This window comes from Phaethon lepturus, unplaced genomic scaffold (assembly GCF_000687285.1).
Source record: "Phaethon lepturus isolate BGI_N335 unplaced genomic scaffold, ASM68728v1 scaffold51628, whole genome shotgun sequence".
NCBI lineage: Eukaryota > Metazoa > Chordata > Aves > Phaethontiformes > Phaethontidae > Phaethon > Phaethon lepturus.
The window spans coordinates 1-27,901 of record NW_010559311.1 but is presented as its reverse complement, the minus strand read 5'-3'; the positions used below and the strand labels follow the sequence as shown (position 1 = coordinate 27,901).

The window sequence follows — 27,901 nt, the reverse complement described above, 5'->3', positions numbered from 1 at the left end:
GAGTGGTTGTCCCCATTAGCATGATGCCATACAGGTCCCAGACACATCAGGTGGAGGCACCCTTGCACAGCCCTAAGAACAGTGTGTCAGGTACACCAGGACAACAATGGTTTCTGTAAAGATGTATTGAAATTATATGAAAAGTTACAGTTCAGAGGCCACTAGGATTCCTTGGTTTTTAGTTATTGGAGAAGATGCAGTTTCCACTGTAGATTTTTACTGAGTTTTGGTGGAATAAGTAATTCTGGATCTGAAAGACAAACAGGACAAGTGTCAGGGTAACAGCAATATGGTTTCTTCAGGAGCTGTCAACTAATTAGTTTGCTTTTCTGTATATCAAAGGATGCAGAGAAATCTCTGACACCTAGCATTTGCCTTTAGTGACTGATCACCAGCCTGCACAGAAGAGTGCCCTCAGCGGAATTGCTTACAGAAATCAATCTGTGGGGCAAATCAAGTCCCCTGTCCATGAAGTGTTACTGTTCAGAATGAGACAGCAACAATCAATGGCAGAAAGCAGAACTCTGTTCATTCACCAATGACATCACACACAACAGCCACCTGGCTCTGTTCAATGTGAGTAAGAGGCACAAGGTTTTCTCTAGAGCCAGCCCTGGCAAGTGGCCATAGGCAGGCTGCATCTATAGGTTTATTAGAGGATTTCTCCAGGTAATTCCAGGACTATTAGGGGAAGAGACTGTAGGACTAGGGGGGAAGAGGAAATACAGAGGGGAGATGGGAACAGCCCTTGCCAGATCTCTCAGCCCTAAGCCTGTATTAGCTACAAGGGCTTCAAGATGGCACAGCACCACAACAGACTGTAGCCTGGCCTGTTCAAGAGCCTGGCCTGGCTGCCAGAGCCAGACAGAAAAATTCAGTGGGCAAGTTACAAGCAGAATTATCTAACACATTCCCCAAGAAATCAGACTTCCAATTCCATCACAACAGACAGGAAGGCAGGAGCACAATTCAGACAGTAGTTTTAGCACAGGATCTCAGAGCAAATAAAAGTTTTTGAAGAACACTGCTCACTTGACACGAGATGGGAGGGTGCACTGTAAAGAATGCAAGAAAACTCCTACAGCTGAAGAAATGCTACAACTGCGGGCAGGTAGCAATGCCTGGAGAGCCTCAAAGCCCACTGATCTCACTGACATTCCACACCCACCCCTAACTCAGAGTCTCAGCTAACCTTGTACAACAGGAGTCATCATCCTCTTCTGCTGATAGGCAGCCATAATGCTGTTTGCAGTTGAATTAGGTCCCAGGACCTGTGTGAAGAAGCAATACTCATATTCCAACCTGTACAAAGCACAGCTAAGAGCAGGGATACCTACAAAGAAAACTCTGCTGTTAGTCTCCAAAGGCAGAAGTAGCTGCCTGCCAGAGACCTTTACAGTACAAAGTAACCAGGAATATGCGATCAAAGTCCAGTAATGTCTCAGAAAAGTGAACACAGAGGCAGGAAGAGAGAACTGCTTTCAGACAGCTTCTCAGGACACAGAACCCTTATCCCAGCACCTACTTCTTCAGGGCACTGTAACTGCCAAGACTCGGCAGGACTACTTTCATTACAGTGCCAGCAATATTTAAAGTTCATTTGAGACTCTCAGCTCCCTGTCATGTGTAACAGTTTTAATCTGTCCTTAGAGTCTTGCTAATCAGTAGTTAGGGAGAAGACACTGGGGAATATCTTGTGTTCACCATGAATGCTTGGGAACTACTTCACAATAAAGACTTTTACTTTGGAAGGGAACTAAGTGCAGTCCTCATGATTTCCTTATTCTGCATCAAGATGAAGCTTAGAAGCCTGACGTAACCCTGCTTTTTGCAATATACTCCTGATGATATACTGGTTCAGACTAAATTGACCAGTCTGGTAGCTTTTCACTTCACACCACCAGGTCGGACAACCACTGCTCCAGTATGTAAAAGCTATACTAACACTTCAACAATCAGGCCTAAAAAAGAAAACAGCGTTCCTGTGTTCTACAAATTGCTCAAGACAGAGCTTATGAGAGGACGTTACCACTAGGATAAGGTAACACAAGCCTTATGACACCTCATCACGTCCAACATGGCCTTCAGTGCAAGTGACACAGCAGGCTATAACTGTTTGTACACATCTAGAGTGTATTGACTTGGCCTATACTGCACAGAATATCTATTTGACCTCTACAGAAAAAAAAAGCAGATCTGGAAAGCCAGGGAAGGATTCTGCACTGGGCTGTAGAACGCAAAACACTGCTAAATACTTGGTATTGTATAGCAGGCATGATGGGTATTGTGGATGAGCACAGACCGGGTTAACAGAGCTCTGTGGCAGGTCTGGAGTCCAGATTTCTGGGACTGAGGTCTCCATCAACTGTAAAATCTCTTCCAGGACTTGCTGCAGTGCCCCAGCTTGCTCATCATAACCAAACAGCACAAGCTGCTTCAGAAGGATGTGTATATCTCCTGCAGGAGGGAACAGAAGCACAAGCAATATTATTATTACAATATTACAAATCAACACAAGTATGCTAAATAAACAGCGGTATTTCTCTGATATCAGGGCACAGGAAGGGGAGCAGCAAATCAGAACTGGTTCTCTCCCTACACAGCCCCTCAGTGCCCAAATATAAATGTGAGGCAAATCTGTCACAACACTGACAAGGCCTCAATTCACTGCTCTCAAACTTCAAATGTGGAGAGCTCTGACTATTCTGTGTTCTTCCAGGCATGGAGGCAGATGAACTAAATCAGATGGTCTTATGGACCAGGCAGCTCCTCTCCCTAGCATACCCATTAAGAACATGAGGGGACATAACTGCCTCAGGTGTCCTCACAAGCTGCAGAGTAGATTAAGATCATCAAGTGTCCTACCCTTCACAGTCTCTACAGCACGAACATTTTCTCCCAGGACTTCCAGAAGGGCCATATCTTCAAAAGGACTCCCCTCCTTCAAGCTGTACCTCTTGCGCTCAGCCTTGCGCCGGTTCTTCGAGGATCGCCTGGGAAAGGAGGATGCTTAATTATAGAGTGCACAACAGGATTAGCTGTAACAGGGCAAATCTGAAGGAACATCAACAGTGTGCATGAAACTTGTTACTCAAGTCCTCACTCTCTGCAGTGACAGAGGACTGCATGTAAGCTTATGTATCTTTGTGTCAATGTTTTCAGTGCTCCTCGACCATATCCTTTGTGGTCTGAAACAAAGGCAGTAGCTGGGCGGTTTCTCTACTACAAAAAGGACTGCTCTGTGTTCCAGCAAGGTTAAAGCATTTCTCTAAGCACAAAGTAGGGTAAATGGTTTGGCAGTAGTCACTAGCTGGCAAAACTGCACTACACATAAAACAATTTCGTGCCAGGGTCTGTGCTTGCTGGTGCACATTTTAGTTTCTGCTACCTCCACAAGTTCTGCACTAACACAGCAATACAGCTCAGCTCCTGCCCTTTATCACAGGAAAGCAACTTCTCATTGCAGGCCAGTACTAGCTGCATAATGTCCCCAAACGATCAGCACATTCTGACACAGGTATGCTGAATATGAAGGTTGCATTCTCTTCCTGTTTTCATCTGGGCTACAGAAAGTGCCCTAAAACTTCAACACTTTTCCTACAACTGTATTTTTCCACATTTCAGCTAGGGAATTCAGAAGTGGTCCCACAAACTACACTGGCCTCTAACACACCCCACCCTACACTGCAGCTCACATTCTTAGAAACACTCAAAAGGAACACAGGCGCCCACTGTGGGAAGACATCAGTATGAGCTTTAGTAGCAACCCCCACCCATCAAGTGTAAAGCCTAGGACAAAGAGCACAACCCATGCACACTAACTGTTCATGTTTGAGGAGCTCTGAACATACTCTGTGTCAAGTTTGTACAGCCAGCTATTCAGGCAACATGCCCAACACCCACAGAGCCAGCTCCTGCCTAGAGTCTGTGTTCACAGCTCCTCTGCTGGGCACTCAGTTCCTGTTGCACTAGTAGCTTCTGGCATTTTCTGCTTTTGCCCTTGCAATAAATTAAAAAAACCACGAAATGCGTGTAATTAAAGGAGCTTCAAGGCATGCACAGCTGAGAGGAGGAACATGCCAAGCATGAGCAAGCTGCCCTTCCAAATGCTGACGCCAGGGCAGCCACTACCTAATTCGGAGGCAGATACCTACGCTGATATTCTTGAATTGCTGTGTGAATATTTGCTGTTCATGTCGCTGGCTGTCATAACACTGCTGGTTTCAGAGAAAAGGTCCAATTCTGGGCAATTTGGCATTTCATAATCTGCAAAACATGTTAACAAGTGTCACAATATGGAAAAAGGTCACAGTTACTCCAAGTTTTCTTTCTAGGCAATCTATGTAGCTTGTTGGAGAAGCAGATTGGGCAGATTCATTCTACCTGCTGGCATTTCGGAGCCTTACAGCTCTCAACCCCACTTGGCCAGCACAGAAGAAGAAACAGCAATTATGAGAAGAACTATCCTCCTCTGCCCTGGTGGGGATTGTGATATTAAACAGCACAATCAGAGGGATGACAATCTCAGTGCAGCAAATCTGGACCAGAACAAAGTGTTCTGCTTTCAGAACACTTCCCTGAGCCTGCATGAGCTGGCAGGTGAATATACCTAGTAGGTATTCAGTACAAAGGACTTGCTGAGCACTGTCTGACCCAGGCAAGCTGGCAATGTGGAGACAATGCTGTGTCATCCTGAAGAGCTTTCAGGTACATTTTGATCCCATGAAAACTGTGGCACAGACAGCACTGAAAATAAAGCTGTCTTTACAGAATGAACAAGGTCAAACAATCACAGTCCAAGTATGCTGTGAGGAGAATAATGCTGTTCTACTGTTGCAGGTACCACTGGAGCTAGAAGAGAGCACAGCTCCACCAGGGCAAAAGGAAACCACAAAGAAAAATATGATCACAGTTACTTAGGCAGGAGAAAGTCATATGCATTTCAGTACCAACCCTGCAGACTCTCACAAGCCTTCTCCTTCAGCTCTCGGACCACTTGCAGGCGACTCTTATGACGAAGAAATGATGTTTTCTGAGAATCTAGGAAGGTCAGCTGACTTTTCTGAGCTGCTCAATAAGAAAATCAGAACATGAACATTTGTGCAAGAAAACCAGAAAAGCATTTTTTTACACAAGAAGTTTGAAGGAGCACCATCCTTCAACAAGCGCAGAAGTCAGGTGCAAAGCATACAAAAGGACTCAAGTGGAAGGAAATCCAAAGCTTATCATACAGAAGACCATCAAACAAGATGCACCTGAATGTGGAGTAAATTAACCTTCCAGACAATCTTCTCGAACAAGAGTGTTTCTGATACAGGAAGAGCAGAAAGCTCTGTGGCCAAATCTCTTTACATTAATTAGGTTTGAATTAAAGAAAAAAATCCCTCAACTCATAAAGCCTACTGCCCATAGCATCAAAAGGAAAAAACAACCCATAGTAAGCAACCCTCCTTCCTGGATGGAAGGGAGAACACAGCTATCAAATAACATATATATACTGTCCAGCTTGTTTGTCAACAGGCAGACACAGATCCCTTTGCAGTTTGTGACTGTGAGGTCTGGAAGAGCTCAAAAAGAACTTGACTAAGCTAAAAAGAGCCCATGATACTGCAGGGCTTCAAGCTGCACTCAGTACAGCCAAATACAGCTAATTGGGCAGCATCAGGCGGAATCAAAGCATCCTTCCTTACAGCTTACAGTACTGGAGTGCTGTGACTTCCCACAGATCCAGTAAAGACCCTCTTCAGTCTCTACAGCACAGAGAAATCTCAGATTCTTGCACAGATTCACCTTCCAGAATAGCAGGTTTGAAGTTGGTCTCCAAGATATCCAGTCTATCATACTTGTGAATCTGGATCAGGGAAGGGAAACAAGGTATTATTTAAGGATCTAACACAGATCCCATTTCAGATGGGACCACAGACCCCAAGAAATATTTCCATTCTGGTTCTTGTGTTCTCACATGTCTTACCAGTCTTAAAGCCTCTTCCCAGAGGGCCCCTTCCAAGAGCAGGGGAACAGCCTCTTCATAGTCCTAGAAGGAAAGAGTAACCATGTACTGCTACTGATACTAGTAATACACATTCAGGTAGCACCTATTCAGAGGCACACTTCTACGCAGCAGTATCACAGTCAGGCCAGGAAAACACTACTGTTGCAGGTACTTTGAAGTGTTCACATTAAAAAAAAAAAACAAACTATGTCAGTTCCATGCTCAGGGGAAATCCCTCTGGAACTATGTCTTCCTCACTCCAGCCCTCATGCTTCAGCTCTCTGAGACGAAAACTTTTCATACGAAAGCAGAGGCAGCTTCCTGAGTGTAAATATTCAGGGACACAGCATTCATTCATACCCTGCTCACTGCATCACCTGGACCTGCTCTGCACTCCCCAAGAGAGCCCATGGCACAAACTGTTTTGCTGTCAGCATGCGTGGAGTCATACGTGGTCCAGGAAAAATAGAGACAACACAGATGGTGTATCCCCCTGACAGATATTACTGGGACACAGACAGGAGAGTGAGTACATTACCTGAGCGTACTGCTCCAGGAGTATGGCTGCCTCTGCATGCCTTCTCTGTTCAACTAGTTTTCCTACAAGAAAAGGTGGGGTTCAGCTTTATATAAGCAGATGGATTTTGTGCCACAAAACAAAATAGAGGAAAATCCCACTCACTGCGGCACTTTTGACTTGCTCACACACTTACTCAGCTGCCCGGTAAAAAGAAAGGCTGCCTACTGCCAAGAATTCATTAAAAGAATCATCAGCCAGTTGCTTGTGCAATTGCTGGGGCACATCCCTCAAGGCCAGTTGGAGAACATTTTCCCCAGTCTGAGACACAAATAGTGAAGTCTCTTAAGTGGAGGTGGGCAGGATGTAAAAAGGAAATCTCTCTTGAAAGCTTCCATGTACCACAGCCTTGCTACCTGCAGGGAGCACTTTGTTGCCTGCTCTCTGTGGTATGGACAGCAACCATCAAGCTTGTGAGATTCAGGGCTTCTAGTTCCTTACAAGTCAGACTCAGCTGTAGCACTGGTTTATATGCTAGGATGCAATATAAGAGAGCAACTAATACATAACACCAGAAAAAAAAAATTAAATTACCCAAGCAAAGCAATCTCATCCAAGACAGCTTGTGTCTGCTCATTTCGCTAAATTACAGTTGTGATTTAAGAGGGGCACCAGAAAAAGCATTAAAGGTAAGACATGAAGGATCCAAATTGCATTAAGTGACAGAAGAAGAAACTGCTGGAATATCCAACTCTGAAAGACTACACTCCCAGGAGCCATATTCATATTGTGTAAGTGGACCCTTCATAAACTCTGTTTCTGAGTAAGGCAGCAGTCAGGATGAATCTCCATTTCTCTTGCTGACATCTATGCCAGGTCTGCAACTCATCTCACACATGCAGCCTGCTATGATCTAATGAGCAAAAATTCTGAGACCAGCTACCTTTTTGTCCTGCAGTAGGATAGCACATAGCTTTACATCTACCAGTTGGTCCTAGCTGCTAGCAGGTTTTAAGGGGAAAACATGAAGATGCAGCTCTGAATTATCCAATAGCCTTCAGGGCCTATGACTAGGCATAGTACTTATGTCAATGATGTCTAGAGGCCTCAGTCATGTCAGACTCAAAGAATCTCCATTCCCTGAGGCTAACCAAGGATCCAATTAGGAACAAGAATTCAGCAACTGGTTGCAAGGAAAAAAGTGCAAGAAGCAGTCAGCATGGGGCAGCTGAGGCCACAGCTAGCTTAGCAACTCCTGGGCACCTACCAGCTCAGCTCCAACATCTTTTGATTCCTTTGAGAAACAAAGGTTAATGTGCAATCACACAAACCTTTGGGAAACATGGAATCTTTGTTCTCCCTTTAAGAAAAACGCTGCTGAAGACTGAAGGTTTCACTAAATTTTAGGAAAAATAAAAATGAACGAAAAATAACAGCAGCCAGTTTTCCTCTGCACAATTCCATCTATTCAAGATCTACCTGCCATGGTCCGTGCCAGGCTGGACAGCTTATCCTTGGTGTAACCAAGCCGTGACGCCATGCACAGGGCTTGCTGCCAGCTGCTACTGTTCTGAAAAGCATCAAGTGCTTTTGCAAAGATGCCAGCACGAGCGAATATCAGTGCAGCCTGTTCATATAGCTGCTTCTGAATCAAGTACTCCCCATATGCATCGCTGATATCCTGCAAGAAAGGGACAAAAGAGAAATAAGCAATCAGCTGTAGAGTCAGTAACAGCCCTCCATTAGTGAAAATTAAGTGCCCATCAACAAAAGCCTATTTTTCCTTCCCCCAAGGAATGTTCAGGCATGATAGTCCTACCCCATTTTGAACTTTTTATCAAACCAAGGGCTGATGACTAGCACATGGAGACATTTCACAGAGCTAAAGCAAGAGACACAGGCAGATACCTAACTCTCCAAGCCAAAGCTGGGTAAACCTTATACTGCAGGAAATCAGCCACTTTTTTCTCCACTCACGTGAGCGTTTTTTTTTAGAATGTCTCCCTGAACCAACTTACTTCAGGAGTCAAATACTGGCACAAGGGAGGATGCAAGCCCTGCAACTCTACAGGCACAGGCTGTTATGAATCAATATCCTGAGCTTCACCATGCTATCCAAAACTCACAATCTCCATCAAGGAGTGGGTGGATTTGACTGGAAGAATACAGAAGGAATAAAGAAAGATTCCCAATGAGACAGAGTCAGGTACAGGCTTCCCTCATGAGGAAAGAGTCCTTTCTGCCTTCACGATGCTGCAGACAGATCAGGTTTCTGCATTTCCCCTCTTACTTTTTCATCCACTTCTTTTACAAAGGCTTGAGTGTTGTGTATTTACAACATCTAAATTAAATTATAATAAATGTATTCATTTACATTTTACCTCAGCCTTAGGCAAGCTGAAGTTCTTCAGTAATACTGAAACACAGGACACTACATGCTAGGAAAAAGCACATCTGCAAGTGTCCCAAGCTCTCTAGCACTCTTCAGAACAGTTTAAGGGTTAACAGTGTCCCCACACCTGCAAGTGCCAGACAGAAAGCTGGTATTGCAAAGGTCAAGATAGGAAGAAAAGTCTTTCTGTGGTAATGGGAGTTCTCCAGCACACCACAAGACAGTGCAGCAGAAACTGGAGCCCCAGGTGCTCTCCTGGTCATGGGATCAAAGTAACAGCCACTCCTTTGATGACCAGACCTTGCAGGGTCAGTGCTGAGAGTCATTCCAGCTGTTATCTCAGAGGAAGGTCTCAGACAGCACAGTAATAGCAATGACCTGCAGAACTTGAATGCTAGCAGCTGTTGTCTCATTCCTGCCCTCACTCAAGGTCCCGAAGACATGCAAACACATGCATGAGAGACTAAAAAGCTTGCACGCTGCCATGTAATGTGCTTACACACCTGGTACTCCTGGGTGCCAGAGGGGTACAGCTTCAAGGCTTCGCAATACTGATTCTGATCTTTCACCAAGTTCAGAAATTCAGAGAAGTGTTCAGGACCTGCAAAAATAATTTATTTTTCATAGCTATAAAAGAGAAAGCACATGGCTCTCATGGCTCCCAGCCAGTCTGGGTTCATTGCATTAAGAAGCAACTAGAGGTGTTTGGGTAGAAGAGCACAAAAGCACCTATTCTACTACTGCAAAGCAAGGTGTTCGGTTCCTTGAGGTTTGTTCCACTTTTGCCAGCAATATTAACTGGGGACAAGCCACCTACAACAGGAACAAAACAAGACTTACGTTTCATGATCACAGAGCAGTAAACATTCTCACCCCTTTCCCCCTGCCACTACAAACCCCATGTAGCAGAGGTAAGTTAACCTCACACTACCAGAAGGGAAGATGGCCTTGTGCAATCCTTCTTTTTCTTCAGCTATTTCCCCCAAATGGCTCTCCAAAATGGAAATATTCCACTGCAGAACTTCTCCCTAGAGATGCTGCATGGGCAGGATACCTACCACATTTGCTGAGGTGCGCAAGAGCTTTAGCGTATCTCTTCAAATGTCTGTCTATTGTATATCGCTGATAATTGGTTTCCATTTTCCGGAGGGTATTTAAGAAGGGCAAGTATTCTTTTGGGTCCTGCAAAGAATAACAGAAACTACAGTTGAGCTAATCTGGCGAGATCCTTATTTGTCCTCATCTTCACCAACAGAGAGTCCATGTTTGACGTTGTATGATAATACACTAAAAATACTTTTTTTTTTTAAAATGTAAGCCACCTTAAAGAATCAGTTCTGTATATGTACTCTTGCCAGGAATGACTAACTTAAATTACTAGGCTCCCACATGGACTTCAGCAGTATCTAAAGGCTGGTGAGATTTAAAATTCAAGGCTATAGTATCATATCAAATATTGTTTTCTATTAGCTATTATCATGTATAAATTTTCAGCCGTAAAGTTAATCAATTTCCCACACACCAAAGGTCACAAAACCTGTTAACATGAACAGCGTGTTTTAATTAACAGACAGCAGGCTCTGCTGTAACATTAGGAAACTCTGAAGATCCTGATGGGCATTTCCATTCAGAGACTTCAAATTAAACCTGCTGAAAGATACACACTATTATCATGGCCACCACTAAATAGGCAAGAATCAAAAGAGTACAGAACTGGATGTAAAGCATGCAGCCACAACACTTCAGACCACAATCCCTCCCTTCCCCAGAGCTATTTTGCCATGCTGCTCTAGAAGAGCCCTATTTCACCTTGAGCACAGCAAGTTTCCAAAGCTGTGCTCAAGGAGAAACGTGCCACCTTCCCAGCATCATCCCAAGCACACACAGGACTTCTGAGCAACTGGAATCCTGCCTGAATCTGACTAAAAATACATGTAGGCTGATCTGCAGGCTACAGAGAATCTTTGGGAAAGTAGAAAAATAGTTCCTTGGCTGGAACTATAGGTCAAGACCTTTTGAGACTTTTCTGCCACCATGATGACTAAATCGAAGTCATATGTCCCCAAGGAATAATCATATAATTCATTGACATCCACAAGGAAAAGCAGGTACTTCAGTGCTTCTTCTGCACTCACAGCTTTGGCATCTGGAGTAATGCTTTCTGTAACAAGATAAAAAAGCATACGATCAGTTACACCATCAGCAGTGGAACTCCTGTCTGAGGGGAGGGATGTGTTATCAAGCACATCCTTGACACCACATAGGGACCATCAAACTAACAGCTTATTCTGTCTTGCAGGAGGGGTTACTTTGCCTTTCTTGCCCAACTTCAAGGATCAGCCTAAGCACAGTAACTTAAGTGTGCACCAGTGACAAGTCAGAAGTAAACAGCACAGAATAAAAGCAAAGTTTGCTAGTTTGAGGTACCAGGACACAGAATGGGAACCTCCTATTCCATGCTGGGAGAACCAGAGTTCTGACTGGAAAGAGAAAACAGCTCCAACTCTGGCTATCTGCTGACATATATAAATAAAAGGATGAGCCAAGAGCATGTACAGCAGCATATCTTAGCTGATATGCTGCTGTTCCATTTACACAGCTAGTTTCAAGTACATTTCTGTTTTCTGGCTGACTCCATGAACAGCCATCTTAAAATAATTTTCAGGGTGAACCATGCTAACAATGAAAGCTCCTGCAAACCACCCGTTTTCAAAACTTTTGAGTTCCTTATACAACACCTCGAAGATCATGAACCTTCTGGAGAGCAATTTCCAGTTCTGGAGGACTTTTCTTTACGTGTGCTGTCAGTATTGATAGGCAGTATCTGAAGAAAACAGAAGCAGTAAATGAAAAAGTGGGAAGGCAGAAACACTGCTTATTCCTATTTTAGCACAGTTTGTGCAAATTCTAGTTTACATTTTAGTTAAAAAAAAACAACAAAAACTACTCAGGTATTTTGATCTTTTTAAAGAAAGGTAGGAAAAATGGGAACAAAACAGAATACACCAGAAAGGTTTTTCTGCTCAGCATGTTTCCCCAAACATGTCACAAGACTGGAGGTGTGTTTTGAGTAGAATGAGCTTCCTTATCATGCCAGCCAACATAATGAAAACACCTGTCTCTGAAAGCTCAGAGAGCTGGACAGATTTTTCCAAATCAAATTTGGCATGAAAATGGTCTTTTTTATAAAAGGAAAGTTTTCTAGGAGGTTATTTCCACTTTCATATCCTTCACACGTACTATTTCAAAATAGCTTTCCCAGCTAAGGGATTTTCCCAGCTTTGTTTGCTGGGAAACTGTTTGCTGAAAAGTGTCTAAATTTTCAGGGTTCAGCAACAACCCACCATCTTTTGCTCCTGTATCCCCTGTTTCACATATAAGCTGCCAATGGTTTAATACTGCTTCACTAAGCACTGTTATTATCCTATTTTCCCACCCTTTATCCTTGTCTGGTGTTGATTCATCCAAGGAGGATGCTTACCAAAAAGGTAATTATTCAGAAATATGCAGCTGAAGATTTACAAAAGTAATTCAGTCTCAAATAAAACAGCTGAGATCTTTCTGAAAGGCCATGGGCTCCAAAAAGCCAGCATCTCCTCGAGATTACAATCTTGCTCATGTCTCTCTGTCCCCTATACCACACAGACTGTTCCTAAACTGACTGTATTTCTTCCTTAAATGCTTATAAGCATCCTACGTCTATTACTTTAATTCTTGTGGTAAAAAGTTGTTTTGCTATCTGTGGAATGATTAGATGTTGTGGTTTTCAGGACAGCATTCTCAGCAGATGGAAAGGTATAGCTACATAAGTTTTGTGGAGCACAGGCTCACCTCAGAGAATCTAAAGCAATGTAACTGATGGTAAGGACACCTTTGCTTTCTGCAAATGACTTACTAGAAATATCTCTAACGATTCCTTCACCTACAATAAGAAAATGCTCACTTTTGAGGGTCAATTTGTTCCATGGCAACTCTCATCGCATCACATATGAGGTTTACTTTTTTCTGATCAGGATGCTGGAGAGGTTGAGCATTACTGCTACTATTCAGAGATGGGTACATACTCTTTGTGAAATCTTCTTCTCTAAATAAAAACAGATACCATGAATACCAGACGGTCCATCACATAGCCCAGCACAAAGACAGTAACATTAAGAAACACAAACGCATGCAGTAAATAACTACTTAACAAAAATAGCTCATATGTCATTCAGCACTGACATGCAACCTGCCACAGAAAGCTCTCCAACATCTCTCATATGTCCCAAATGATTCTCAGCCAACAGAAGCACTGAAAAAAACTGGTCAGAACAACTACTTAAGTTACACAAAAAATCCGAACACAAGATTTTCAAGATACAGCTGTCTTCTACTGAATCCACTGTGGAGATGCTGAGCACAGAGCACTTCTGAAAATTAAGCCATATGCTGTTATTTCTAGACAAAGATTTAAGGTCAAGCCAAAACTGAAAATAAAACAGAATGGCTAAGTGGCAGCTCCAGCTCCTAAACAATTATTTACTTCAGCAAGATTGAGAAATCCTGAAGCTACCAATGCCCTAAAGCCTCTTGTCACTCAACCTTTCAGAAAAAAGTCAGGGGACCTGATTTGGGAATCTAAGCAAGTATCTTTGCCTCAGATTTCAGATAAGCAGTGGTGTCTTGCTCCTTCTTATGAGGGAACAAAACTTTCTCTGTTCACATTTACAGCAAACCAAATGACAAATCAAAGCAGTGCGACGTTGTACTAGTCCCTTGCTGGAAAAAATCTAATGGCTGCCTGCAAGCTGGAATTCCCAACAAGACACACTGACTGTCCCTGAAACTACTGAGCTTCCTTGAGTCTTTATGACCCAACATGCCAGATTTCTGACTGAGTCCTTGCACCCACACTGAAAAGCTGCCAATATTTTGTCAAAATAATGTACCATCACTGATTACAAGCATGCTTCTGTTTGCAGAATTATACTCACTTCAGTTCTGTGAAAAACAAGTTGATATAGTTCACAGAATCTATTTGCCTGATAAAGGTTGCTGCATTTTCCAGAAATACCTGAAATGAACAAGAGTATTACTACAGTTACTCTGAACAAGTACATTAAGTACAAGAATAAATTCAAAGACCTTCTCTGAATGTACAAGATGAAGAAAATGCTAAATCTGATCTGCCTGCATGAGGACGCAGCAGCACAGAGCAGCCGTCTCTGCTGAAAGCAGAACTGACAGCACCACCTACTCTTTTGAGCCCACTGTTCAATGTCAATGGGTTCCAGGTTAGATGGATATCGAAAACAACAGAACAGAACTGGGCATTCTTACCTTGGGGTTGTGGTCATAGAGAAGATTGAGGTTGATTCGCAGCTTCCTCATGCACTGAAATGCTTCCCTGAACATAAGCCTGGAGGAATGAGTCAAGTGGGATAATTTACATAGTGGATAGGTGCAATATCTGCAAATAAAGGCAACTGACTAGAGGTAAGTGCAGACCCCCTGGGAAGGGAATAACCTAGGCAATAAGCAGTGCAGATTGCCTTCCAGAAAAAATGGGCAAGGTCGGTCCTGTTCATTACCAGCCTCTGCAGTAGGGACAGACTAGCACAACAGGCTGAGAAAGCAATATGGGCCTTGCGTTATTTTTTTAACTCTCTTAAAACAGAGAACTACATTTAAATCTAATGGAACAACTTCTGTTTCGGAAAAATTCAAGGTAAATCAACTAAACAAGTAAAACATGAAAAACAGAAAGCTTCATCATGAAGTGATTGAGATGTCTGGACAATGGAGCAGATGAAGATTTCTCCCACCCACACAGTCTCAGCACACATATAAGCCCTTCAGTGGTGAAGTCAGAGGCACCTGGGACGGCTGAAAGCTGGACTTCCAGCTGGTAGCCCCAGAAACAGTTTAATTCCTCCTGACGAAGTCAATTCCTTTGAGTTTAGCATCCCTCCCTTCTCCAGCACAACAAAACCAGGCCAGCCAGCCTTTAACAGCTCAGACTGGGGGAGGGAAGACTAGAATACACCAGTGCCATTTACCTGTCTAGCCACTTCTGAATCTGGGCAAGAACCAGAGCTCGGTGATGAACAGTCTCCAGATTTCCTCTTGGCATCTATAATGCAAGATCCACACAATTATTTATTTGTAGCTACTCTGCCTACATTGAAGATAAAGTGAGGACTGGTCAATTTTCTAGGCCTGTCTGCTGCTTGCAGGTGGATGGACCTGTTTGTTCACTTCAAAGGACATACAATTTCAGTGACTGTGGGAAAAAAAAATATGAAAACTCTCTCAGCTCAGAAACATTCCTTCCTGAGGAGGCTGGACTCCACTCAACTAGGTAAGACTGAGAACAACCTGATAAAGCTTTCAGGGTAGCTCTGCTTTGAGGAGGATGTTGGCCTACACACCTCCAGAGGTGCTTTTCAAATGACATCCTTCTTCATTCTGTGAAGCGCTGCTGGTTCTGAAGAGTAAGCTCAGCGCTTCAGACAGCCAAGGCTAATGGAAGGCTGCTAGCAAATACAGAAAGTACCAAGAGATAGTCTGAGATACACCTCGAAAGGCCACACTATGTAGCACTACGCTATGTCAACCATTAGGAATCCGAACAGCCCTTTCCAGTTCTGTGCATAGCTTCAGCACAGGCAGCTGGGTAACACCCACAGGTATGCTGAAAATCCCTCCACATCCTGCCAGGCAGCTGGAGATTTAAGGCGCTGTGCTGCAGAAGCACAGGGCAGTGGCTTTGTAGCACTGCACACATTGTTTACACGTTGGCCAGCTGCCAACCAAGGCAGCCCCCCTACATCCCGATAGTATACCTCAGCAGACACAGCACTGACCTGCAGCACAACCTTTGTGTCCTGGGGCACAATGGTGATGATACGTGAACCTCGCTCCACCTTGCGCAGGGTCTCACTGTTAGGTGCAGCAGCACTGCTCAGGCCAGCCTGAAGGGCTGAAGACAGCATATTCATCAACACACATGGCACACTGCAACACAGTGCCCCAGTCAGGCTTTCCTAAGTGGCCCTGCAAGGTCGTATTGGACCAAGTGAGTCAACAATACATCAATGATCTTCAGCGGTTCCAGACAGGAAGAGGATCTCTTACTGCTAAGCATTGCTGTACACAAAGTAGAGCTACGTCCTCTGCACAACAGGATCACAAAGCTCAGCAAACCACATAAGAGGAGCATTTAAAGATGTAAAGGACCAATAGTTGTCATTCTGCCCTTCCCAGGGTCCTCATACCTCTCATAGCCAGATGCCTCCAGAAACTTTTTATACTGGGACTCTTTCTCTACCACACACACTACTTCCCAAGTAACATACAGCTCTTTCTTTTTTTGAATGTGGATGGGAGGGAGAGAATGCAGAGCGGAACTGTTGAAAACTGTGACAGGACAACAACTACAGGAAAATCCTGCTCCCTAGGAGGAGCACGTGATATACAAAGTCAGTTGCCTATGCTCATTGCTCTCTGACAGATTTCTGAAAGCAGCTCTCTTCCGGCAGTGAAGAGAGCTGCTGCTTCTCTCTTAGGCAGTTGCTCCAAGTGACCCAAATATAGCAGGTTTCGATGTGAAAAATGGGGATATCTTATTGGCTGCCAGCAGCAGGCAGCCAGAGCTGGCATTTACCTTTCACCGACATGTTCTTCAAGCAGAAGCATTGACAGGTGTGGGAGTTGGTTGTCACCAACAAAAACTCATTGTATGTTGCAAATGAGGTGATGTTGGAAGCTACCTGTAGAAAAATGATAAAGTTTATCGCTGTATAGAGTGGAACTGGAAAGCTGCCTTTGGCAGAGGAAAAAGGGATACAATGAGGGAAAAAAATGTTGGTACCTCAATATCATTAACAAAAAACCGGCATCTATCTGTGAGGCCCAAGATAATCTCCTGTAAATAAAAAGGTTGACAAGCGTAAGCTATCAGCATCACAACCTGAAGTGTTTCACAACACTGACTAGCACTGGATTGAAGTACCTTACAATTAGGTACTGAGCACCTCATGTGAATTACTTACAGAAGCTGGACAGGAAATCATGCAACCTCTATACCAGAAGGGCTTACTTAAGTATCTTTAAACACTTTGGCTGGAAACCCAGACTGGTCTACCCTGTAACAGAGACTACCCAGTAAAAAAAAAAAAGAAGCAGAAACCAAGCCAGATAATTTAGTTTTTTATTCAGCAGCATTTGGTCCAAAATACCAGAGGAAAAGCACTAGTACAGAGCAAAGCAAAGCAACTCCATACAGCATTCACCTGGATGTACACTGAAGGAAAGAAACCCTGACACTACCAGCAAAATAGCTAGTCATTCCTTAAGCTGTTGTAACTATCAAGAAACCACCACCAATAGGAAACAGCAGTAGTAGTAGATCTGCAGTAACTCAATGCAGCCATATTTGCTAATAGGCTAAGTTCAGATAAAACAGAGCTGTTTTTGAAAAGAGCAGTGCAGTGACCACTGGAAATTTTAAATCTGAAATTTCTCCCTCTTCAATGACATTATTCATTGTATTCATAGAATGGGGAGATTGGGTGCTAACTGCAAGCCATTAGAAATGCTCTACAAGACAAGACAAGATATGCTCTCTGTTCTGCATAGGGCCTTTTGAAGAACACCATTAAGAAGTATCATGCACATTTGACACAGAGAACAACTGAGTAGGAAATTTAATCTGCTCAGTCTTACTTACTTCACCACTGATCCTTGTGATAGAAGTCTCCACACAAGCGTAGGGGAACTGAACAGCAGAGCCACTCCTAGTCCGCCAGGGCTCAAGGACTGGAGTAGAAGCCTCTAAAGGGCAAAGAAGATCAAACTGTTTTCCAGGCAATCAAAGATCAAAGATGTTACAACCACATGACATGTATCTCAAAAAACCAAAGCTGGGAATAAGCTACATTATCTGACAGAGAGGAGGAATGATGACATAAAAGCCCAGGACACAGCAGTTACTAGAAAAGATGGTAGTAACTTCTAGGGGCTCAGCAGCACCTTTATTCCACTGTGGAACAAGAGAGAAGTGCCACAGATGTTGCACTCAGCACTTCTGAAATCACTAAACCGGTCACCTTTTTTTCAAATCAAAGTCTGAACAGTCATTCTCAACAACATTAACTGTTTTCTGACACAAATGACTAATTTTGGCCTATTTCTGGGAGCAGAGGGAGCATGAAAGGCAGGACCAACTACTAAGGAAAAGTCACCCATGTCCTTGAAAGTTAAATCATCTCATTAAACCTTTTGAGAACTCTGTAATAACTACACCTCAGACCAGGTACTTTAATAGGGCCCAGCTTACCCCAGAGGTATTTCAGGATCTGCCTATCAGCCAGCTGCAGAGCTACAGTTCTGGTTACTGGGCTGTAGCACAGGCTCATCACTTCTCCACCTACAGGCACAGACAAGCTGGAGCGAGACACAGAAGACACAGAACATCAGTCACATGAGATACATTTAAGACCTAGATCCTGCATTTCTAGTGGCCAGATGGAAGGATGCACATCTCCAGCATGAACAGATACCTTGTTCATGTAACGATCTTCTGCAGTCTTTTCACACCTATGTCAGCTGACATTGGCACCACAGAGCACCAGCAACTCCAGGCACCAGGCATGCGGCTAACTCTGCTAGTCACCTTCATCTATATACTTAGAGCACTCTGCAGAGCCCACACTTCTTTTGTTCTACTCTACAGTTCATATGCAAATCAGCCTGTCTTTGCTGCCTGAGTGTTGCACAAAGCAATTCTCAGGATCCTTTTGGGAAGCAGATTTCTGTACCCTAGGTGGCGTCCTTTTGTGATCTGGTTTTAGTTCAACTGACCCCAGAAAGCCCAGCAGGTGAGGAGAAGGAGGACAGGAGTAACAGGGGCTACCAGCCCCTTCTGGACCTTGATAATGATGGGCAAAGGGTGGAATGGAGGAATTCAGTCCCCCTGAGGGCCTGGAATTCAGACAACAAAACAGACCTATCCTGTACCGACACAGGATGCTAGCATACACCACGTCGGGCTGGGTGTAGGCGTTAGGACTACAGGCAAATGCTGACCAGTAGGCAGCTTCAAGAGCTGTTTGGTTCTCCTGCAGGAAGAGAGCCTAATTCCCCAACTCACAGCCTCCAGGCTGCATCTCTACTGAGAGACTTAATTCTTTCTAGGCACTGTCCAGAGGCACTCTCAGACTTCACCCACAACTGACAGATCTCTTGTACCGTAGATTCAGGTGCTCTTCTTCAGCTCCAGCCACGTAAGGCACTGCAGTCAGATGGTAAAGGACAGACTGAGCAGCATGCTGACCCTGACCAACCACCAGGAAGCTGTCATCTGGCAGCCACGTGAGAAATCGGAGCCCCAGAGGATTCATCACTTCATTATTGTTGCTGCCCACATCAACTCTGTCAAAAAATGAGAGAGACTGGGAAGCAAATAGAACCTGATTTCGGTAGGCCACCTCAATGGAGAGGCAAAGGTCTTCCTAGGCACAGCCTGGCTGTTCAGACACACAGCATGGCTAGGAGAGCTCCAGTGCACAAATACAAAGTCACCCAAAGCATGAATCTTGCCACAGGGTGGGCTGGAGATGAAGGACAAGAGCCAGGGAACTCCATTTGCTTTCCCCAGGCAGTACTGCTCCCATGCCAACTGTGCACAGGAACAAATGTAGAGCAGGGTGGGGGTTTTTTTACCTTGTCATTGTCCATGCCATGCAATCAGCTCTGTTCCTCAGTGTGCCATAATCATGGGCCTGGGCACTGCACAGCCATTCCTTTGGTTCTGGGAGCCAGCGCAGAAAGTGCAGCACCACAATGCCAAGAGCACCAGGCACAGAAAAGGCTATCTCAGTGCTGTCGCTGACTGTCACTGCTCCCATAGATCAAGACCTTAGTCAAGGGCACTTCTCAGGTTAAACTGCCCACTGTGTTGCTCAATCCTCAGCAGTAGTTGCAGCCACAGGGTCAGCAAAATGAAACCATGTTATCTGACCACCTCTTCAAAATCTTGAGGCAAGTGGTCAGAGCTGTGACCTCTAAAACATCCAGCCAGGCATTACCCTTTTCTCCCCACTACAGCTGTACTAGTTGTATATTACCTGTAGGTTTTATCCAGGTATGGTGTTTCCATAGCTGGTTTAAATCCATTTCCACCCACAGCTCCAAACCTGACAGTGGGGTCATTCATTGTGCTCTGTCCTAGCAAACAGAGAACAAAGCAGAGTTAGAGATCCGGCCAACAGAGCCCCTTCTATCTTCCTTCTTATCAAAATGTAGATGATACAGGAAACTATTATACAGATCAGAAAATAACACTCCTACGTGTACAGCCAACACCTAATCATTAACACTTACCCTGAGGAACACAGTTACCTTGTAATGTCACAGTACAAAACTCCAGAGACAGTAGCAAGTCTCTTGTCTCACAGCACAATGAATATTACACTGTATATAGGACTGCTTTGGGAGGTGCTGGGTGCCTCAGATAGACCCTAGGTAGCTATTCCCAGGCATTTCCAGTGACAATCAGCAACACTCCATGAGAACAGATTACATGAAATACCACTCGCTGCACTCTACCCAAGCTGAAGCTAGGCAGGGGGATATCATCAGCCTAAGCACATAGCCATGTGCTGAATGCTGCCTTTTCACAAAGCCAGTGCACCACCAAAATGCCCCTGTGCCACCCACACTACTGGAGATGAGAGAACTGAACTTGAACTCACAGTTGAACCAGATAGATCTCACTCCTGACTTCCAAAGGCTTGAATGACCATCACCCTACTAGTCCCCCAGGGTACTGCTCTCAGGGACAGACGGTCTCCTTTAATAAGACAGTGCAACATGCTCTCACCGTATCTGTACACAGAAATCTTGTTATCAGCATCCAGGACAGCCATGTCTCCGCTGTGTTTGGGATCTGTGTGAAATGCAACCTGATTAACTGCCCACTGGAGCTGGAGCTCATAGGTACACATGGGTGGAGGCACCACAGCATGCTGGAATGCTGTGACAAGCACTTTATCTGTGGAAGAAGAGAGAAAAAAAAAAGCTGTACCTCAGTCCAAATGTTAGTGAGGCTCTTGTTAGATTCTTTACTGAAAGTAGGCACCATGTTACAGGAAAATACAGTTGCTATGCCCTTAGCAATTAACTCCATTGAATCACCTCTGAAGCTTCCATCATTTACACAGCCCACCTTCACTAATGGCTTTGTAGAAACAGCAGCTAACAGAACAACCACCACAATCCCATCCAGCCTGCATCCAAAAGGCTACATCACCTCTTCTGATCCTAGAGCTGCAAAGCAGTCCCACTGCTTACCTCCATCTATGACAGCAACATCTGCAACATGCTGGCTATTCTCCCCCACCCCATGGTCTGTGGTCCAATGCCAGTCATAGGAGAGGTAATGCCAACCCTGGCAGAGTACATGCAGTCTGTATGGGTTCTCTTGGTCCCACAGCAGCGACACCAACTGATTTTCCTCCAAGCTACCAAAATGTAGGCTTTGCTTCAGGTACCAGTGATAGTTCCCTGTGGTCCACAGCTGAACTATAGAAAAAAAAATGGTTACTGCAGACTACTACTTGAGACCCATCTCAAACTCTCCCCACCACCACTGCTCTTCTAGGAGTGGGCTAAGTGCAATGAAAATAATAGTTCTAGTCTTCAGCCCATGGGCTGTGTCATACGACACCCAGCACAAGAAAACAACTGGCTTTGTGCACAAGAGTCAATCTTAGAATTCTGAGCTCCCCTAGTGAGAAGGCACCCATATTTTACAAAGGCTTCACACCTTTAGCATTCCATTAATACCACTTTCAGTTACAGCAGCCTGGAAGATGCTTTGAGCTCAAGTTGAAGTACCAGTTCTTCCTGACCTGCACAGGGGTCTCAAAGCTGTAGGTAAGGCTCCCCAGTGTCTCCTAACTTGCAGAATATTCATTGCTAACCACATTTGCAGGCAAGTGTAAAAGCCAGAGCCTCACACAGTGCTCTCACCGTAACTATTTGGGTTGGAGCTTTCCACCTTCAGGTCTTCCAGCCATATAGCCAGGATTGTAGAATCTGCATTCCAAAGCAGTTCATTAACCTGCAGAAACAAACGTCGCTCTTACTCATATTGTTGCTTCTGCACAGGGTGGGTATGCTCCATCAATGAATTGCTCCTTATTTTCAACAATGTAAGCTGCATGGCTTAATATACTAAAATAGCCCTCATGTACTGCAAAGCTCCTGACAGCTGGAGCAAAGCATCCTGAAGCAGAATCTGTCACAGGAATTCCACACAGGTGGAAGAGGTGATACAACCACAAACATGACAGCGGTGTTCTCTTTGCTTTTCTTGGCACTGAGGAGACATCTGCCAAAAGACCTCTCAGCATCAAAAGGCAGAAGCTGAAGTAACACATTAGCAGTAGCTTCTCACTTCTTGTATTTGGGATAATGTATTTCACCTCACTCTTGCAACAGCTGACATCCTGAACAGCATTTTTGAAGCATTTGCCTGGTAGGAAGTATACAAGGGCAATAAGTACCCCAGGGCTACAATCCCTCTGTATTTGTCTCTGTACTATGGGCCTGCAGAAGGCACTGCATCTTCTCCACAGGCTTCTTCACTGTTTCTTTTCAGGTCACTTTTTCCATTAGGACCAGCACGAAGCGTTGTTAAAAACTTCCTCCTAGAATCTGAAAAAGATCTAGTCCTCCTCTCCATTACACTCTAATCAAAGAAGCCCAGACACAGCACTTACTTTGACCTGCCCTTTCTGGAACGGGAGGGTGAACTCCCCATGAAGAAGTCCATTCTTCTCCAAGAAAACCACATCATGTCTGTTGGGTTTTTCTTGTGTGGATGTTATCAGGTTTCCAGAGGGCCTTAAAAAAAAAGAGCCAAATAAAAAGTAGTTGCTCACATAATCACTAGCTGTCATTTTAAACACCACTCATCTTGTATTTTCTCCAGATACATGAAGTAAAAGGCAGCAGAGGATGTGTTTTCCTCAGCATTGTTCAGACAAAGTCATAGGTCCAGCACAGACATTTTCCAGGGCTCATGACATCCTCAGGTGAGCAAGTAAATATCATAACTGGCAAACAGACCTTAATATTCCTACTTATACAGTTGAGTCCAAAAACACTTGACATTGAGACTGTGCAGAGAATCTAACCTACACGTAATGCAAGTATTAGGCTTTTCAGGGTTTAAAGAGCTACTCTTCCTCATGCTGGATCAGAAGGAAGCTTTTGTCAAGTTTTGGGAAAAATAAACAAACACAGGAGGAACGAAATTGGTGCTAATCAAAGACTGCATCCAGGGAATAAAAAGCAACATTCTGCTACCAGCATGCAGACTGCTTTGCTACTCACTTCCAGGACAGTGCTTGTTCTAATCCTGAGATAGGCTCACTTGTTGACTGCAGCACAAGCTCTCTGTTCCATACTCGGACCTTCCGAGCACCTACAGGTTGAGAGAGCAATGAGACAAAGGTGTAAGAAAGCACTGGGAACTTTTCTAATTTTATAAGGATAGAAGAGCAAATTTTGATGCACATGAATAAAAAGGAGATTTCTCTTGTACACCTTAAGGGGTAAAAACTTACTCTGTTTCAGGCAGTTTTCCTACAGTAACTGCGTGACTCTAAAGGAACTGAGTAGGAATTTCAGTCTGATGTAGCTTAGTCATTTCCCTCTCCAGCTTTTACCACAGAGATGTTAAAATCCCTAATCTGAAGTACTGTAAGTAAAAACCCTAACTAATGGAAAAGCAGTGCAATTTGGTGCCATTCAGTATGTTCACCAATACATTTACACTGCTCCATAATATTTATCATGGAAGAAATCAGTCACAGTCTTACAAGAAACACATGTGCTCATCACCTCTTTGGAGGGAAAAGTATTATCAGTATTTAAACAAACATGTGCAAGGCCAAACTGCTAGTGTGAGGGACAGTGGGCATGGCAACCCAAACAGATTCATCCATTTGGCGCTGGAGCCCATGAGAGATTGCTTAGAGCTTGAGCAGTGATTTAACACTGGTGAAAGAAGCAGTTCAGATAGTAACTACTCAGTAGTAACCTCTCCTTTCCTGTCACTGCACTGAAAATCAAACTGCAAAGAAACTGTTCAAAAGAGTGTGTCTATAAGCTGCCTCTGGGAACACCAAAACAGAGAAAAGAGCAATTAACTAGCTCAACTGACCCTTGCTTTAAGCGTCCAGCAAACACCCGTTCTTGCCTTGCCTAGTTTCTGCTGATGAAGCCTCTTACAAATGTTGGTATTTCAAAGAATTCTGGTTCCATACCTGTCTCTGGACATACAGCACTCACTGCAACAAACTGCCCATCTCCTCTCCACGTCACCCGAGGCCGGCCGTCATCCCAAGCTGAAGTAGGTGATACTTCCTGAAGTCCCAGAAAAGAAACTTGCATCAAAGCCTGGGAAGGCAACTGCTGTCTTTGACTAAACGGACTGCATTGCTAAGCCAGCTCTTTGAAGAGCCTTGGCATGAAGTCAATCCATTAAAAAATCTTAAGGCCGCGAAGTTAAAAATTTATTGCTCAGAATGTTATTTTAGGAAATACTAGAATTAAAATTGTAAACTCAATCTGCCCCTCCTGCAAGTGCACATGACTTGTCTATTCACATGATCACACGCTATCCTTCCCCTCCACCAGGGTCCCTGCTTACAGACCAGCTGTGCATAAGCTGGATACAAGGGTGAAGCAGGGTTTGTCCATGACTGATGCTTGGAGTCACAACCCCTTGGAAGGAGAAAGGCCAGAAAGGCATGCCATCCAAGCAGTCCGTATGGCAAAGAGAAGCTGAGATGAGAAGTAGTGTTCTTTGAGGCAAACAGGTTCTTCACAGAACAACACAGGGAAAAAAAATAAATCTCAACAGAATACACATAAAGAGTCCGCTGTCCAAAGGTTTAACTTTGTCAAATTAGGCATATTTTCCCTGATACAGCCAAGGATTGTCCTGTCCCTCCTAACTTAAAGCAGGCATAGGCCACATTTCATGTTTCTGCACTCTAGCCTGCCAGGTTTCAGCAGGAGAGTTTTAATTTTGATATTTAAACACAAGAATGAAAATCCAGTGCAGTGTTTTTAGCTACCTGACTTTCCATCAAATAAAGAGAGAAAACAAGACCGAAACATGTAACTTGTCAGACAAAGAATCAAAGAGCCAAAATGTGCAGGCACATTGAGTCACCTCACATGACTAGTGATGCTCAGTAGCCCAAATCCTTCTATTCTTGCCCTCTGGGAGCATAAACTACTGTTATTTCTGCTCCTCTCAGCCAAACTGCATGTTATTTCTCTTGGTTATATGAACACTTTATAGCACACATTCAGCAAAATCTGTTACGCTGATTTAAGGATGGCTTTACCTCTGCAAGCACTAATGCTTGCAAATCTTCTTGCTTTGAGCTCTGTACAAACAATCCTAAGTACTCCCAGCAGCTGTCTTGAATTAGGAGGACAAAAATGCTGGATTTCAGATAACAACAGAAACAAAAAAAGAAGCCTGTGAAGACAACTACCAGAAAGGCAGTGGCAAACTGGCATCACAGGAATAACAGAAACTATCTTTATAGGTGTTTTCCCACAGACAGCATCGGTCTAACATAAGAGAACTAGTAAATACCGTCTGTTGGCGTTGTGCTGCCTGTTTTCCCTCTGATCCATGGAACTGTGTCTCCTTTTTACCCCAGCCAAGAGCAACAAACTTTCCTGAAGAAGAAATAATAATTGTTGTTGAAGGTTAATTTACAGCACTACTCTGCACAGTGTGGTAAACACAAACACAGCTCTGAACCACCCAGGCCTTCCATCCAAGTTGAATTCTAAAAACCTGAAGAAAATTTACATGGCCCAGAAAGTCATCTAGTACGGGGAACTTACTTGAATTTACACTGACAAGTAACATACTGACATTCACCTTCAGTTGCCCAGCAGCATTACAGTCTAAAATGTCTCCAGGGGCCCAGTAAGTGCTTAGCTCCATTTCTTTACTTTCCACATGCTTACACCACACCAATGATGTAAGCTTGAACAACTTAATTTCAGTGCACCTCTCACCTTCCCCAAACTCATCTTGGTGGATTTGCTTCTCAGTAATTGGTTCAAAATCCCTTGTCATCATGATAAGTGTTTGCTGACCTGCAGGGTAGACATTAAATACAGTATTGGTAATGGTATCTCCAGCAAATACAAATTCAGTGTTCTCCTGTGTTGTCCTATTGTTCTGTCATGGACTTGAATATAGCAATATTTCTAATGGTAATATGATACTAAAGAGAACACACCCTTCAAAGCAGAAAATCTCAAACTGGAACAGAGGAACACTTTCAAGTCTCTCTCTTCATAAACATGCTTCCTGGACTAATCTTAAAAAGTTAACTTCACCTTCAAAATAAGTACCTGACACTCTTAAACATTTTCTCTGGAGCTATGAAGGACAAGAAGGTGATTGGGAGCAGTCACCATGGATTTATGAAGGGGAAATCACAGAACAGTTTGGGTTGGAAGGGACCTTTTGAGGTCATCTAGTGATGACCCACAATGAGTAGGAACATCTTCAACTCAATCAGGTTGCTCAGAGCCTCATCCAGACTGACCTGGAATGTTTCCAGGGATGGGGCATCTACCACCTCTCTGGGCAACCTGTGCCAGGGTTTCACCACCCTCATTGGAAAAAATTTCTTCCTTAGTTCTAGTTTAAATCTACCCTCTTTTAGTTTAAAACCATTACCCTTTGTCCTATTGCAACAGGCCCTGATAAAAGGTCTATCCCCATCTTTCTTAGAAGCCCCCTTTAAGTACTGGAAGGCTGCAGTAAGGTCTCCCCAGAGTGCAAAATGAACAACCCCAACTCTCTCAGTCTGTCCTCAGAGGAGAGGTGTTCCAACCCTCGGATCGTTTTTGTGGCCCTCCTCTGGACTCGCTCCAATGGGTCCATGTCTTTCCTGTGCTGAGCGCCCCAGAGCTGGATGCAGCACTGCAGGTGGGGTCCCACCAGAGCAGAGTAGAGGGGCAGAATCATCTCCTTTGACCTGTTGGCCACGCTGCTTTGGATGCTTGACCATCCTGATAGCATTCTACAATGAGATGACTAACTTGTGGATATGGATAGACCAGTGGATGTCATTTACCTTTATTCTAATAAGGTTTTTCACACTGTTTCCCATAACATCATCATAGACAAACTCAAGAAGGATGGCATGGATAAAAGGACAGTGAAATGGGACTGAAAACCAGCTGAAGTGCCAAGCTCAAAAGTTTGCTATCAGTGGCAAAAAGTCCAGCTTGAGGGCAGCTGCCATTGGCATGCCCCTGGACACTAGTGCAATGTTTAACATCTTCATTAGTGACCTGAAGGATGGAACCCTCAGCAAGTTTGTAGATGACACAAAACAGGGAGGAGCAGCAGGTACACCAGAAGGTTGTGCTGCTGTCCACAGGGACCTTGTCATATAGGTGAGATGGGCTGTCAAGAACCTCATAAAGCTTAACAAGGGAAAAAGCCATGACCTGATCCTCCCCTACTTAGACAAGTCTTACTTTACCCTTTGAGTTAAATGAAACAAGAGAAACATTTCTAACCAGATGGTTCCAGAATGTTTATGTATGAAAGCCCAGATAATCTCGAGATTAGCATTTTCTACTACACATGGTTTTAAGGGGCTTGGAGAATCTGTCACTTGAGAGGAGACTGAGAGACATCAAGACTGCTCTGGAGAGAAGGCTCAGGGGGAATCTCATCAGTGTGTCTAAATATCTTATGTGGGAGGTGGAATACAGTAAAGAAGACAGAACCAGACTGTTAGTGGTGCTGAGTGACAGCACAAGAGGCAATGGGCACAAAGTAAAATACAGCAAATTCTGTTAAAACATAGGAAAACATTTTTTTACTGTGCGGGTAGTCACAGATGGGAACAGGGTGCCCACAGAGGTTGTGGAGTCTCCATCCTTAGAGATA

At 44.0% G+C, this 27,901-nt stretch overlaps 1 protein-coding gene across 1 annotated transcript; it reads right to left on the bottom strand.

Moving 5' to 3' along the window:
• Positions 1-101: 101 nt before the first annotated feature.
• Positions 102-26,082, bottom strand: IKBKAP (inhibitor of kappa light polypeptide gene enhancer in B-cells, kinase complex-associated protein; the record flags this gene model as incomplete). The annotated part of the gene is made up of 33 exons (XM_010293309.1): positions 102-250; positions 1,193-1,271; positions 2,303-2,457; positions 2,866-2,993; positions 4,155-4,266; positions 4,954-5,067; positions 5,791-5,851; positions 5,972-6,034; positions 6,531-6,592; positions 7,989-8,190; positions 9,405-9,502; positions 9,960-10,083; positions 10,914-11,062; positions 11,640-11,725; positions 12,845-12,985; positions 13,875-13,954; positions 14,221-14,299; positions 14,940-15,013; positions 15,747-15,862; positions 16,547-16,652; positions 16,754-16,807; positions 17,612-17,715; positions 18,221-18,327; positions 19,132-19,314; positions 20,010-20,109; positions 20,765-20,935; positions 21,235-21,465; positions 21,916-22,006; positions 22,668-22,791; positions 23,284-23,374; positions 24,219-24,318; positions 25,568-25,653; positions 26,002-26,082. Coding segments are annotated over 33 exons (3,620 nt in total), but the record flags the coding sequence as incomplete, so codon positions are not given.
• Positions 26,083-27,901: the final 1,819 nt, after the last annotated feature.